Here is a 15,133-nt window from a genome sequence, read left to right on the forward strand (position 1 = left end):
TTCCTCCATTTCCTTCCTCCTCCCTCAGTACCAGGCCATCTTGACTCACCTCTGTGTACTCTTTGTAGCCCTTGCTAGCTTCAGCCAAGCTCTCGCGTGCCTCCTTGCTGCCAGGTGAACCAGCTGTGTAGGCCTTGACCATGTTGTGAGCTCCATCCCGAAGCCGCCGCTGGATACAGTAGGCCTCGTAAAGCTCATCTATCTGTTAGGAAGTAAACCACAGAGCTAGGATGATGGGCTGTAGGGGATGCTTGGCAGAAAGTTTGGTTGCCACAAACCCAGATCAGTGGAAGCATTCAATAGGGCCTCAAATTTCAGTGGCACCCTGTGCGAACCCAAAATTGGTATGTCCCCCCCCACCTCCCATCTTCCATTCAACATCAAAGTTGTAGCCGCCCCTGAGGCTCTGCGCCCAGTGTGACCGAACCAGCCACACTTCCCTAAATCCTCCTCTGCTCCCACCATAAAGCAAAGGTGGGAAATCTATGGCATTCCCACTGTTACTGGACTCCCATCAGGCCCAGCTAGCATGAGTAAAGGTCAGGAATGATGGGAGCTGGGACCCAGCATAACCTAGAGTGCCACAGTTTCCCCACTACAGACATGAAGTGTTCTAGGGAACACAACAGACTCCTTTGCTTGGAACGTCGGTCCCCTACATAGCTATCTGCCTCACGGCGAGGCTATACAAAATGAGCAAATATATACAAACATACTTAAACTGCATAATATTCAAAGCTGCTTTCAGCTTTTCTCAGGGCAGAAATTCTGTTTTACAAGCTGAGAAGTAGCTGGTACCTTGCTAGCGTGAAACTCCAGACGGCGTAGAAACCGCTCAATTGACTTGACTTGCTGTGAGACAATAAAAGGAAATCCCATTAGACAGGAATTGGAAATCCGACTGACTAAGTAGTGAAGGTCCCAGAAATCCTCTACGTTCCCAGCTTGCCCAAGAAAGGATTGGGGTCTTTCCATTTGCAATTGATGTCGTATTGGTGCTTACAGGCTAAACTGATTCCTTTGCTGATCTGTTTTAGAGCAACAAGTTCCTGATATGTATCTTCATTGGCAAAAGAACAATATTTAAAGCTAGGCAGATATAGCCTAGCTCAGGTTAATCACTGGGCAACTGGCCAGGGTCCTTCCATCTGGCTGCTGTTCTATGGGCAAGAGGAAGTCATTCAGGGTTGAAAGGCAGGGGTAGGAGAAACTGGCAAAGTTGCTTTCTTTTAGGCACCAAGCAAAAAGCTGGTTGGTTTGCTCCCACTTTCAATGCTTCCCTCCTACTTTTAACAGAAAGCACATCTTAAAAACATGCAACTCCTTTTCTTTTTTAAAACCCATCAGATTAGAGGCCCTCACTACATCATATCAGATATGTCCATGAAAAGAGAAGTTCAAGTCAGCAGACTGTAAATAAAAAGGAGGCCTGGAAGTGCTCATTTTCTTCTCTCATTTTTTAACTCAAAATTTCAGAACCACACATCTGCCCTCCTCTGCCTGCCCAAATGCAGCATCCTTTCACCAGGCAAAGCTGACCCCCAAAGAGAAAGCTCATTTCCTGTGCTTTTTGTTGCTTGGGGCAGAGTGCAGGATGCATATAAGTTGTAATGAGGACTAGCCCATGGCTGTTTCTCTCCCAGTCACCACATTTAGCAAATATACTGGTTTCCTTGATGTCAAGCACTGGGAAGAAAAGAGATTAGAAACTATGAAACTTCATCATTTTGACGTTATCATTATTATTTTGAGATTTCATTATCTATTTAAAAGATAAATTAACTACCCCTTTTCCTTATGTTTCTAGCATATTTATTTTTTATTTTTGCCTTCAGTTCCTCAAGGAAACTTCTAGGAAAAGAGCAGCTTCAGCCAAGGCATGCCTGAGTTAAAACTGAAAAAACTGCCCCCTTGATTTCTTTATGTTCTCCCGGCCCCACAACCAGAAGTTTCTGCTGCAGCTAATACACAGACTAACCTCAGGCTGGAGATAGGCAAATAGTTTTTATAAGAGAGTTGCAACTGGCTCAAGAGAGATTTCGCAAGGTATTTACCTAATGGTATTTCTTTTATTCACTTCATGTCTCACCAAACAGGTTTTGCATGTTTTTGAAACAATGCAAAGTCTTGCAAGAACTGTTTATCAGATGCAAAAGAGCAGGATAGGGTGTTTACATCCACTCTTTTGTAGATGATCCTACTCTTTTGATATGAAAGTAGCAATACCTGTCTTGGAACCACTTTCCACCCCTCTCCAAGGTGGGGAAGTTATCATCTGCTCCACTATAAACCAAAAGCAACCTCAAAGGCTGCCAGTCTGAGCAAAGGAAGGGCCAGCAGGGTGCAGGAGAAACTGCTTGACTCTTTAGTCTATAGCCATTGTACAAAGCTCAAAACGGACCTCCCCAAGCTTCTTCCCCCACCCTCAGGATATCTTCCCCTGCATTTGAGAAAGCAGCTGAAGAGATCAGAAATGCAGGATTAAGCATTCCTTCATTCCCCTCTTCTGCTTTTGATTACGACTTCAGAGGCAGCTTTTAAAGAGAAACACAGTGGAAAGAGATGCAGAACTCCTGCGTCTCATCTAGTTTGGCTCTTAAGGCAGTTGGCCAGCAAAACAAAGGATTCAGGAAGTGACATCTGAAGGAAAGCAGCAGAAGCAGCAGGAGAGAAGCATCACTGAAGTCAAGTAACTTGACTTTCTGTGCTAGCAAAGGCAGGGATAAGAGATGCAACCCAAGGCCCAGAAGCTTCAATGTCTTGCATCCAAGCGATACAGAACTCAACGGGTTGACAAGCCCTCCCCCACCCACAATCCATGGCAAGCACAATTTCCTTCGCAGCATGCCTTACCTTATCAAGATCGTACAGAAAGCCCTAGAGGAGAAAACAAGGAGAAGGTGAAGGTTAGGCAGAGGTCAGAAAAAAATGATTGCTGAATACACAGCCCTGCTGGATTAGACCAAAGGCCTACTTAGTCCAACATCCAGTTTCCCACAGTGGCCAGCGAGATGCCTATGGTAATACCACAAGCAGAACATGAATGCAGTAGCCTTCTCCTGCTTACGATCACCAACAAGTTGTATTCAGTAGCACACTGCATCCCATATTGAGAGATAAAATCCATTCATCACAGATCAGTTGCTACTGTTATCCTTCTCCCCGATGAAGTTGTCGAACACCATTTTCAAGTTGGTGGCCAGCACCAACTGCTCCCAAAAAGCATGTACAGTATATGTGTCCCAAGAACCGTCGTCTGCCCCATAGCTCTAGGGAAGCACCCTCAGGATCAAAACTGTTGAGAGGCTACAAACATGGCAGAAGCCAATGCTGAGTGAGAGGGCAAAGGCTCCAAAACAAACAGTACCAGAAGGCTCCTTCCCTTCCCTGACCTGTCACAGTCTCTCTACTATTGCCAGTCCTGCACTCTGGGGAGAATGAAGTGCATACACTGAGGGCAGGAATGCTTTTAGTTGGCACCAACCCTCCACTCACCAGTCGAGAATTCCTCTTGGACTCGCGGATTTGGGTGCTCAGCTTCTCCAGCTCCAGCTGGTGCACCTCCAGATAAGCACTGTTAGGGGAGAAATGGGGTAAGCAGAAGCAGCAGGACTCTTCCCCTTTAAGTAAAGAGATATGGGGAGACAGCATCCTGGCCACTCTTTCAAACTTCTACAGGATGTTATCCTTGGCAGCAAGGACCCAAACAGAATCCTTGCTTCCAGATTCCCAGGAGGCTGTGCCCAGTTTGGCTGTGTCCAGCAGAGCTTTTGGTTCACCAGCTTCAATGAGAAGACTACTGGTATAGACTAAGGTTTAAGCAAACATACTGTGCTACTTGCCTGCATGTACCCTCACCGACTCAAACATACATTGTGGAGAGTTGGTGAGGAGAGGGAATATGCAGGCACGTAGTGCATTGTTGTGTGGGAAGAAATATTATACTGTATGTGTATAGAGGGAGGCAGGGCAAAAAACTATCCCACCCTCCACAGGCCAGTTTTGACAGGTGGGAGGGGCCTGAGAAAGTTGGTTGGGGGCTGATGGGAGTTGTAGTCCAAAACGTCTGGAGGGCACTGGGTTGGCAAAGGCTGGAGCATACACACTGTTGGGTTTGTACTGCTAGTGAGTTTTCAGTCCAGCATTCATTCTAGGGAGCCTCAAACATCAACATGTGATAGAAAGATGGCATTAAACAATTTTCAATGAAACAGGCACCTCCACCCCAAGCCATAGGTTAAGAGGGTGGGACTTCTGGCAGCAGCATCACTCACGTCAGTCCTTTCTTCAGTGCTTCGTACACTTCGTCGAGTCGCTCCGGCTGGGGCACCTTGGGTGGAGGGGATTTGTGGGACATTGAAAACATCCTACTGACCCTGGAGCCAGACTTCCTGGAGACCGTTGGGGTGCTGAAGGCAGGGAAATTCCTAAAAAAATAAAAATAAAAATCCTCAAGCAAAGCATGACGTCATGGAGCCGGGCTGACTCTTAAAACAATGGAGTGAGTGTACCCATGTGTGGGGGAGAGCTTTGACTCACAGTGCAGAGCACCTATCACAAAAATACATGCACTCAGGAGGAAGCTTTCCACACTACTGCTGCTGCTTAGAGCGAATGCTGAAAGCACAGAAAATGCTAAAAAACCAACCCACAGTAAAGATCATTTTCCCACGCTTTATACCCTGAAAGTAGGTCACTTGGACTGCATGAACCGGATCCCCTATTGTAATATGGACTACCAGGAACAAAAGGGGAGGGGGAGAACCACAGAGCACCAGCAACTCTGCACAGTGCCATTTGGAAGTGCACTTCTAAACCCTTTAAAGTATATGTCCAGCAGGGAACAGCATGCAGCACTTCATAAATGCTATCCTAAGGAAGATGCTCCTTACTCAAAGAGTAGTGCACATGCCTGAGTATTGTCACAACTCAGATCAGATTGTTTTGGTAGAGTCACCCAAGTATTCCATGTACCCTAGTATACGGGTAAGGTACTTGATCTGTCCAGTGGGCCAGATCCTTATTTACCCTAGCCTAGCAGGCCAAATCTGAGAAGTGAGCAGGGTGCCCCAACTGTCTAATCATCAGGACTTCAAAACAGTACACAGGGCTTGCAAATTCTCTGAAGCGCCACTGATTAGGAGGGTTGATCAGCTGATGGGCAACAACTCCAAGCCTGCTTTTTGCAGGGATCACCTGCATGATGGAGTTCTGCATGGGGAAGTTGGTTGCACAGCTGATTCAGCCACGATTCTACCCGCCCCATACCTAACATGACATATGTTGTCAGATGTGGGGAAGGAGGTCATGGTTTGAGAGAAATAATGCATGCCAAATTGAAACCTGCGCCAGGACAAATTTGGCCCACAGGCTAAAGACTCCCCATCCTGCCCTAGTGTATAACTGAAGAATCACAATGAACTCCTGACTCTTGAATTTCATTCCCTCTTCTTTTCTCTTCCAGCTAAAATGAAACCCTGTTTTCTCTCAGACATGTGCTAAATTTGATTCTAAGCAACACTGACTAGTTTAGTGGGCATGGCTGTTACTGTTAAATTGATCCCTGCACCACCTAGAATAGATTATTTTATTCAGGCTCCAAATTCTTGCTGCCAGATTAATATCCCATGCTATTTTGGGAGTTACTGGTCAATCTTTTATTGCTACAACAGGAACAGGGAACCCTTAGCCACCCAGATGTTACTGGACTACAGCTTCCATCATTCCTGACCACTGACCATTCTGGCCGGGGCTGATGGGATCTGGAGTCCATAAACAACCAGACAGCCACAAGTTCCCCATCCTTGTGCTGCAGGAATAGTCCCAAGTCTAGAAATTGTGCATCTTGCTGGGAGATGTGTGAAATGGAGGACTGGAACTAGGAAAGATGCCTTGCTGTTAGAAGCCTTAGACAGCTGACCATGACGGCATGTCTTCTGCAGTAACAGATAACGAGTAGGGAAGTACATGCTTATCACGTTCATGAGATTTTTGCTCCTGACAGAGGTAAGAAGGAAGAATGAACAAGTCTTGATAGCAAAGGAACATAGGAAGCTGACGTAGCAGGTCAGACCGTAAGTCTGTTTAATCTGGTACTGTCAACCCTCATCTGTGGCAGCTTTCCACAGTCTAGGCAAAAGCCTTCCACCTCACCTGCTATTTTATCCCTCCAACTGGGGATTGGCAGGGATTGAACCTGGGATGTTCTGCATGCAAAGCATGCTTTCTAGCAGTAAGCTACGGTCTTTTCCAGGAACAGACCGGGCAATAGTAAAGAATCCCAGATACAGTAGGTTGTGGGTGAAAAGCCCAGTAAACCTGGACATAAGCAGCAGCATGCTAGCAGTTGAAGACCAGCACTCATTAAGAAGTTCAGAGGAGACCAACAAAACAAAACCAGAACCCCAGAACAGGACGAACATGGCTAGTTGGAATTGGGGTGTGAAAGAGAGCCAAGCAGAATGGCCGAGGATTGGTTCTTAGCCCAACAGCTTCAAGATCCAGCATTGGCTTTTATACTAATTTTGCCTATGGCACTTAAAGGCTTACACCAGCCCCTGACTGGTACTCTTGAAAGACTTGGAGGCAGGTGAGGAGATGAACAGAGCAGGAGACTGAAGCCAACTGGGAGGCACTGGTACTGTACAACATGAAGTAATATTATCTTTCAACCAACCCAATAAGCCTCTAATATGGTAGTCCTACCTAGATCTCTGTTTTTCATGGAAATAACTTGCTACCTTACTTCTATAAGTACCAGGAAGCCTGTAGCTTCTTTTCAAAGGCTTAGGTTTTTCCATGATCCTTCACAAGCAACCGTACGGTACTTTGTAGACGTCACTCCCTTCAAGGGTAAGAAACACAAAATGACTCCAACAGCTGGAATTCTGATATCAGATCTAAACTTTCAAAACACAGCAACTGACAGAAATGAGGATTCCAAATGTCAACAGTCTCTGGGTTGAGATGGCAACCGTTGCTAAGCCAACAGGTATTGCTTCTTCACAGATGTTCCAAGCTCACCAGCAGAAACGTGAAATGTTATATCTGGAGCAATTCAGTGTTGCAAAAATGTTTGCTGATTTGAAATACTAATTTACAGAATTGTTCTACACATTGGGGAAGTGATTAAAGAAATCTGATGTTATGGATTTTGACACTCCTGTGCCTTCTGCCTCACCCTGACCTAAACCTAAATGTTCTAGCACTGCCCATGGGCAATAAGGGCACTGAGTATGGTGGGCTGATGGCACTTGTTTGCAGGCCTGCCTTCCCTCTGTTTAATTACTGCAGAAACAGGAGCATTCACCATCAAGTGGAACTTCTGTTGCATCTAGCCTGGCTCATTTTGGTCAGTACTTCAAGAATCCAGCCTCACGTACTCAAGTTCGCCAAGGAAAAAATTATCCACTTGCCAAATGTTCCTACAGAAAGAAATAAAGGGCCTTCTAACATGTGGTCTCTGTGTCTATGTTATGGACTGGCTTGTTAGTCAGATTGCATCCTACTCTTTCCTCCCACGAGGGATTCTGCTCCCGCTCTAAACCAGTGGTAATGAAACACAGAACTGTCTAAGGAGTGCATTCATTAGATAAACAAGTTGTTTTCAAGCATTCTTAAAATGGGGCAAGCATATCAACACCTCATCACCCCACCCAACAGGCTGAAAGGTGACTATCTACAGACCTTGCGCATTTCGGTGCCATACCCAGCTTTCAGAAAATTCCACCTTTTCACATGCTAAGAAGCACTCTCCACCCAGACAGCAGATACAGCCATAGACTGACTGTATGGTGAAAAAACTATACTTCTGAAAAGCTTGGGATTCCCAAAACCCTGGTGATACCTCCCTCTTAGTGTGGGGATACACAGCCTCAACATCAGAAATGGCTCATATGCACAGCTTGTAACTACTAGAACCTGTGCATTCAATGTAGTGGGCCCCAGCCTGTGGAACTTACTTTCAGCTGGGATGGGACATGCGGCCTTCTTGCTGAATCTCCAGTGCATGACTAAGACTTTCCTGTTCCAGCAGGTATTTTAAAGTAGTGTTCAGTTTTATGATCAATTTTTATAGTCCAATTTTCTGTGGATTTCTTTTTTATGTACACCACTTAGAAATTCAAATAATTAAGTGGTATGTAGATGTCTTAAACAAGCGAACAAACAACACTGGGAATAATTATGGCAATTTATATAGGCAGGGGTGCTTCCTGAAGCATCTCTGGAGCAAAGGCAGTGAGCGAATACTACAAAGTAAGAAGCCAGCCCCTGTTCTTGCTGAAGTAATGTCCTATGTTATGAACAAAGCTGTGTGCATTTCAGCTTTGTTATTTTAAAGTAAGTATTTCGTGTCCTGATGGGAATGAAGCTTAAGAACATGTGGTCAGTAGCAGTACTCAGGAGATTTGAGAGGAGGCTGAGCATGACATCCAGTTGCCAGGGGATTGGATCATTTTGCATATGCTAGCCCTTCCCCCGTAACTAGCTGAAACAAAATACATTTTGAACAATAAATTAAAATGTATGTACAGCAGCATGACTCTCAGTCCTGGGTGGGATGGGAAGGCAATTAGCCATTTAAGCATCACACACCACCATTCACTTTGTTCTCCGCATGCTCCAACTCCCATTTCCACCAAGGCAGCTTTTTCTGGGCCTACCTGAAAGATTTGTCCTGAGTGGAGTTGACGCCAGCGAACGATTGGCTCCTATTGATCCTGACCACCAGGCTGCGCCGCTGGGGCCGCACTGAGAGTGACATTGTCGAGCTCCACCTGGAGGGACGCCCTGCGGAGAGAACAGAAGAGCATGGCATCAATGACAAAGTGGGGGAGCAAAAGGAACCACAACATCTCAGAAAATGAAGAGAAGGATCAAAGTTATGGTCCAGTAAGGAAGGCTCATAACCCAGCTGCCTTGCAAAGGGCTCCTGTGTAGCTCATTCCTCAACCTCCATTTGCTAAGACACAACCTGGAATATCAAACACACAAATCTGCCTTGTACCAAGTCAGACACATAGTTATGATTTTATTATGACAGGCAATGGCTAAGGCCTGATATCTACTGCATTCCTTTAAACTGGAGCTGCTGGCAATCTCTTGCTCTTCCACCAAGTACAGCAACACCAGGTTAGTATGGTGGAGGGTGATGGACTTGGAAGTCAGTCCACTGTTTTTGGAAGCAGTAGGACCTTGCCTATACCACTTCTCCACTCACAACAGCTGCCGAGTCAATTGACAGCCCCACACCCTCCCCCCAAGTCAGGGCTGAAGAACCTGCAAGCCTCCAGATGTTGCTGGACAATTCGCATCACCACTGACCATGTTGTCTGGGGTTGATGGGAGCTGGAGTCCAACAATATGTGAAGGGCCACAGGCTCCCCAACCCTGCCACAACTGCTATCCCACTTGACGAATCTACCATGGGAATAAACAGACAAGACTGCCTTCCCTCTGTTCTAGATCCTTCAGACCAGGTCTTATTTTTGAGAGGAGGCATTGTCCCATATCAAACACTGAGTAGAGGGCAAAAATCAAGGTGTTGCCCTATTGTCCAAGTGCTGGAAGCAACAGTCTCTCCAGAATTGGCTGTCTAAGTGTCCTTCCTTCACGATCACTCACTTGCTGTTTACAGGAGAACTAATACAGTTGTACAAAAGGGCCATGCTTGATTTTTAAGGCAGAGGTGAGAAAACTCTGGCCTGTGGGCCAAATAGGGCCTCTTAGGCTTGTCAAGCCCCACAGTGGAATGCCCTATGCCCTTGAGTGCTTTTATCTGGCTGGAATGTGTACTTGAACTGTGATAATACCTCTGGCCTGCCTGGATTCTGGATGGAGATGTATTTCATGTGTTTGGGGCTGAATATGTAGAAACCTCTGGCTTTTTTTGTAGCTGAAATGCAACTTGCTGTACAAAGGTAGGAGTCACATCCTTTGTTCCACCAACTTTCCCCACCAGCATGTGGCCCCCAGAAGCTCACCCATGGTGGAATGTGGCCCTCAGGCTAAACAAAGTTCCTCACTTCCGAGAGGAAACCCATCTCTTGTTGCAACTGTTCACCTTAGGGATTCTAAGTGGAGCTTTGTAAATCAATTACAAATGTTACCAGCCTACCTATTCACATATGTTAATCATTTGTGGCTTAGTGAAAGAGCCTGAAAGGCAAAAAAAGAAGGGGAAAAAAGGCAGGGGAGGAAATACACAGAACTGCCCCACACTCCAGCTGGCTATTTTCTGTACACAACAGCCTTTAGAAATCCCTAATCAACCTTGTTTCCTGCACATTTATTTAAATATTTATAAACCACATTCTTAGCCAAAGGTGGCACCCCAAATTATGCCAAATTCCAGAGGGTGAGCTGTGTGTGCTGCAGAAAACACACAGTCTTGTCACACCTTGAAGGACTGGCATATTTATATAAACCAAGATCTGCCAAGATCAGAGAGCCCACAATATCCAATTTCATAGCTTGTTGAGGACAAGAGGCAATGGTCCCTTGTCTCCTGACCCTCAGGGAACTATTTCTAGTGTCTGGAATGAAACTAAACAGAATGCTTTGGAATGTCATTTGCTTAGGTAGGAGTGGCTCAGGTTTAAGACCATTAACTCAGATTTTCAAGAATTTACCAATAGGAGGGGGGAGACCTGAGGATAGAGCTATGTATTTGGACCTGGAGAAGTTCAAATCTCAACCCAAGCTTGGATCTCATAGAACAACACCACCATTAGAGAGTAAAAACATACACGTGTACTTCTATGTAGCAGGCACCCACCCACACTTACATCCTTTGGAAAAGAGCTGCAATATAATAAAAGGGGACTGGAGTACCATTGGACTGAAATTCAGAGTTGCGTCCCTAGCCAGTTTGACTTGCAAATTTCCAATTCTTCTCCATCCACTGATTTTTAGCCTGTTGTTGTGCTGTTTTCTATAGACTAGAAATATAAATCTTCGTTGACTTTTGATTTCTTCTAGGGAGAATTATTAAAATGTTCTTGCTAGGAGCAAGAAACTATCATGGCCTGAGATGAGGGCACCAATTCACCTTGTCCAGTGATTCTTAGGACAAACTGGCCACAGCCCTAATGGCTTTTAGGTTGAGCAACAAAAATGTTTATTTTCCACTTGGCTCTTGCCTTTATTGAGATTGAAGGTTTTGATTCATTCTTCCTACTTTTTAAATGTCATGTTTAACATTCAGTTTTAATTCTGTTATTGTTTAAACCGGTATTTTCTTTTCTTGCACACTGCTAGGGGGTGTGTGTGCTAGGGCTGAAAACTGGTATAAAAGTGTTTTTTATAAATAAAGTAAACATTTATCACAACACATTTCTCTGGGGACCAAACTGGGCCTGGTTCTCCTCAGACCCTTGCAATGTGACCATTTTTTTGCTCTCAGTTCTCATGGCGCATTGTGCAGATCTATGGCAAGGGTGGAGAAAACTTTTCAATCTGAGGACTACATTCCCTTATAAGCAGCCTTACAGGAACCACATGCCAATGGTGGGCAGGGACAGAGACAGAAGTGGTGGGCCAATGAATGTTAACTTTTACCTTTGTACAGTAAGCTAGTTTCCACACACGCTGACACACAGTTCTCTATCATCCGTCCAGGCAAGCAGGAGTCATGAGAGTGCAAGGATGCATTCCAGCAGACCTTAGGCTTCCCACCCCTGATCTGTGCCTTTGACACAGCTGCCCTCCAGCCCTGGCAGGCATCACCCTCCACATCACAAGGGAGGGACTACAGTGGTCCCTCGGGTTAAGAACTTAATTCGTTCTGGAGGTCCGTTCTTAATCTGAAACTGTTCTTAACACTTTAGCTAATGGGGCTTCCCGCTGCCGCCGCTGCACAATTTCTGTTCTCATCCTGAAGCAAAGTTCTTAACACGAGGTACTATTTCTGGGTTAGCGGAGTCTATAACCTGAAGCGTCTGTAACCTGAGGTACCACTGTACTTATACCCTACAGCAGAGCTTTCAAAACTGTGTCATGACACGTTAGTGTGTCGGCTCCAGTGTGTAGGTGTGTTGTGCAAATGCTCCCCGTGCTCTTCCCAGGGCTGCAAAGAGGTTAGTTTAACCTCTGGTTTGCTAGTAAAACTGAATTACTGTGTTGCAAAATGATGCATGTTTAAAAAGTGTGTCACCAACATGATAAGTGTGGAAAGCTCTGCCCTACAGAGTCTGCCAGGCAATCTCTCAGTTCACACTGTCAAGTTCTTCTAGGCCCAAAGGATCTCAGAAGAACTCAGTGCCCTTTGGATGCTAGCTGCTTGACCAAGCGATTGCCACCAACTTGCAGGCAGAGTCAAGGAGTCATCAGGGCCTAAACACAAGCCTCTGGCTTTGGGATCTCCTTCTAAAGAGGCCAAGACTAGCACCAGCATTGTACTCTTTTCAGAGCCAAATTAATATATATTTTTTAAACTGTTCAGTCTTTAAAAATTTTACAGTATGGTTTTAGGTGGCTGAATACTTCTTTGGTTACAACCTCTGTTGTTTTATTATACTGCTCTGATTTTTATTGTTTATGTTTAATATTGTAGTCATATTTGCAGTTTTTATGTAAATTTTTCTGGAATCCATGTCTGGGTGAAGCTGCAGTTTAGACATAATGAATGAATGAATGAATGAATGAATGTCCTTTACACAGAAAGGGATGAATCAACCATTGAGGCCTGTCTCAACACAAGAGGAGCACATGTCAAGCTCCAGCCCAAGAAACATCTCCTTTCCCTTACACAGTTTGACAGGAGACAACTTGGACCTGTCAACACAGGCAGTAGTATGAGATGGTATAGCTGACTGTACCAATTTAGAATCAAGATGGAGTATATTACACTCCCCAAATAAAAACCCACCCTTCAAAGAGAGGTAAGGAGGAACCTAGCACAGCAAGAAGAAAAGATTCTTGCCCTATCAGCAAGCTGTTATACAGGCAGCGACCATTTTGTGTGGGGGTTCTGTTCCTGGCACCCATGCATGCGTAAGCCTGCCCTGTTACTCCCTTTCCGGGTCCAAAAGGACTCATGTGTTGGTGGTCACTTGGAGGATGTTTTCCACATAAAAATTTGATCCACTCCCTGAACTCTGAAATGGTACAGTTCATGCTCTCATTTCAGTGCTCAACTATACATGTGGCAGAATGAGGCAAAGCAGGCCTCAGAGCTAACCTACCACCCCACAGTGCAAACCAGGAAAAACTCAGGAAAGTCTTTTTTAAAAAGTATCACATTTCTATCCCAACCATCACACAAGGTTGAATATATGCTATGTGTCCCCATCTTCTCATTTTGTGCTCACAACAGACTGGTGAGGTGAGTACGCAGAGATTTTGACTCAATCAGCCAGTGAGCTTCATGGATGATTTCAGCCCAGGTCTACCCGGTCCAACAGTGTACACAATACAATCGCAGTCCTTCAAACCTGCATCTCAGACAGGTCCTTAACAACCTCTCTCTTGAGGACAAAATGTGAAGGCATCACAGCTGCTCATGATTTCCTCAGAGCACCCTTTCCAACATAGGTGGGAACATTAAGAGTTGAAGCTTACACTAAAAGTCTGAGACATGACATGGCGGGAGGAGGAAGAGGCCAAACCTTCTCTGGGGGAAGGTAATGAGTGTGCTGTTTGCCCAAATTGGATAGCTGTCAGAGAAAACATTCCCACCAGCTCTAAAGACAGATCCTCTCACTCTGTGCAGAGAACTCAGACCCAAAGAAGTTGAAGTTCAGTTTGTGAGAAGGAAGCAGCCAACCATCTCCAACTGCTGCACTTAAACATTATTCCTCAAGCTGCAGTGTCTTCAGCCCCTTCCAGGACTGCCTCCTGTGTAGGACTAGCACTTTCCAACATGCAGACTGCACTGAACAGATGGGCAAGGATAAATTGCCATGCAATCACAACGCTCGAAGACCAGAGCGGGTGGTTCTTTTCGTAATTGGTTTATTTGGTGCTCTGGACTCTCAATAACTGCTTGCTCTCTTCTAGCACTCTGGAAATCCAGGCATACACACACCATACACATACACTTACTTCTGTACTAAGAGAAGCTGAATTTTATGGAAATGAATCATGCCTGACTTATTTTTTAAAAATATATTTTGCATCGTTTAATCTGGCTTTGCTAGCAGGGAGAAGAGCAGCTATGTAGGATACTGAAAAGTTCACACACTTGTGAACATATTGACAAATGCAAGAGCTAGGCTTTCTATTTCAAAGGAAAATCAGAGCTTCATAAAAATCTGAATTCTGAAGCCAACACTGATGCTGTGCTTTTTATATACTCCCTCAGAATCACAACATATATATAAATCCACGGCTTTTTTCAGCTGGAACTCAGTTTCGACACCTCTCAGGTAGGCACCATTTCCATTATAAGAGAACAAGGGAGGCGTCCATAGTGAGTTCCGGCACTTCTTTTTCGAGAAAAATAGCACTGTATTAAACCATGTGAGGGTTTGCACATGGTATTACTATTCTCAGTTGAGAATATAACTGTGTGAAGATGGGAATTGATTTGACTACACAAAAACAGAGTTCACCATATTATATTTGTAGGCTAGCTTCAACCAAGAAAAGAACCCAACAAAATAAAGCATAGCGCTATTAAAAGGGACTAAAATACAGCTGACATTATTTCAGAGACTTAAAATATTTCATGGAATACTATCCAGCCCCAAAAACCACTGTGTTGGGAATTATTCATTTGATCTTGCTAGTTATGCAGAAGTCACAAAATTCAGCTTCTCTCAGTTCTGAATTTAATGCTGGTTGATGTTAGTCTTACAATACGATATACAGTTATCAACACCAGTGTGTAATGTGTCAATCATATTATCTAATTAAGAGGGTAATTCTTTTATGTGACTTTTTTGTTTTTCTTTGCTCCTCTTTTGAGAACGCTTTTACCTTTTTTGCATCTTGATTGGCTAATTAGAGGAAGGGGAAAGAAGGTGGCTGAGCAGTGACAAAGAAGGGGAAATGTATAGGGAGTTCATTCATACACTAGCAGAACTGGCATCGTTATTTGGCACTTGGTGGGACTACAGCAGAAACAGAACAAGGAGCCTGCCCTGCGTGGGACAAATCACAAAACACTTTCCATTCCAGAGTTGGAACAAGG

At 44.7% G+C, this 15,133-nt stretch overlaps 1 protein-coding gene across 10 annotated transcripts in view; it reads right to left on the reverse strand.

The window, feature by feature from the left end:
• The window catches only part of RIPOR1 (RHO family interacting cell polarization regulator 1), a 96,572-nt gene that overhangs the window by 18,198 nt on the left and 63,241 nt on the right, over positions 1-15,133 (reverse strand). For 7 of the 10 annotated variants that reach the window (XM_053399762.1, XM_053399757.1, XM_053399760.1 and 4 more), the window contains exons 2-7: positions 8,664-8,790; positions 4,275-4,427; positions 3,496-3,574; positions 2,854-2,877; positions 799-852; positions 50-202 (exon numbers count right to left, since the gene is read on the reverse strand). In XM_053399762.1, coding sequence (XP_053255737.1) covers positions 50-202; positions 799-852; positions 2,854-2,877; positions 3,496-3,574; positions 4,275-4,427; positions 8,664-8,764 — 564 coding nt within the window. In that variant the 5' untranslated portion in view covers positions 8,765-8,790. The other 3 variants (XM_053399764.1, XM_053399765.1, XM_053399766.1) reach the window with 3 other exon arrangements.

The sequence above is a fragment of the Podarcis raffonei genome, chromosome 8 (assembly GCF_027172205.1).
Source record: "Podarcis raffonei isolate rPodRaf1 chromosome 8, rPodRaf1.pri, whole genome shotgun sequence".
NCBI lineage: Eukaryota > Metazoa > Chordata > Lepidosauria > Squamata > Lacertidae > Podarcis > Podarcis raffonei.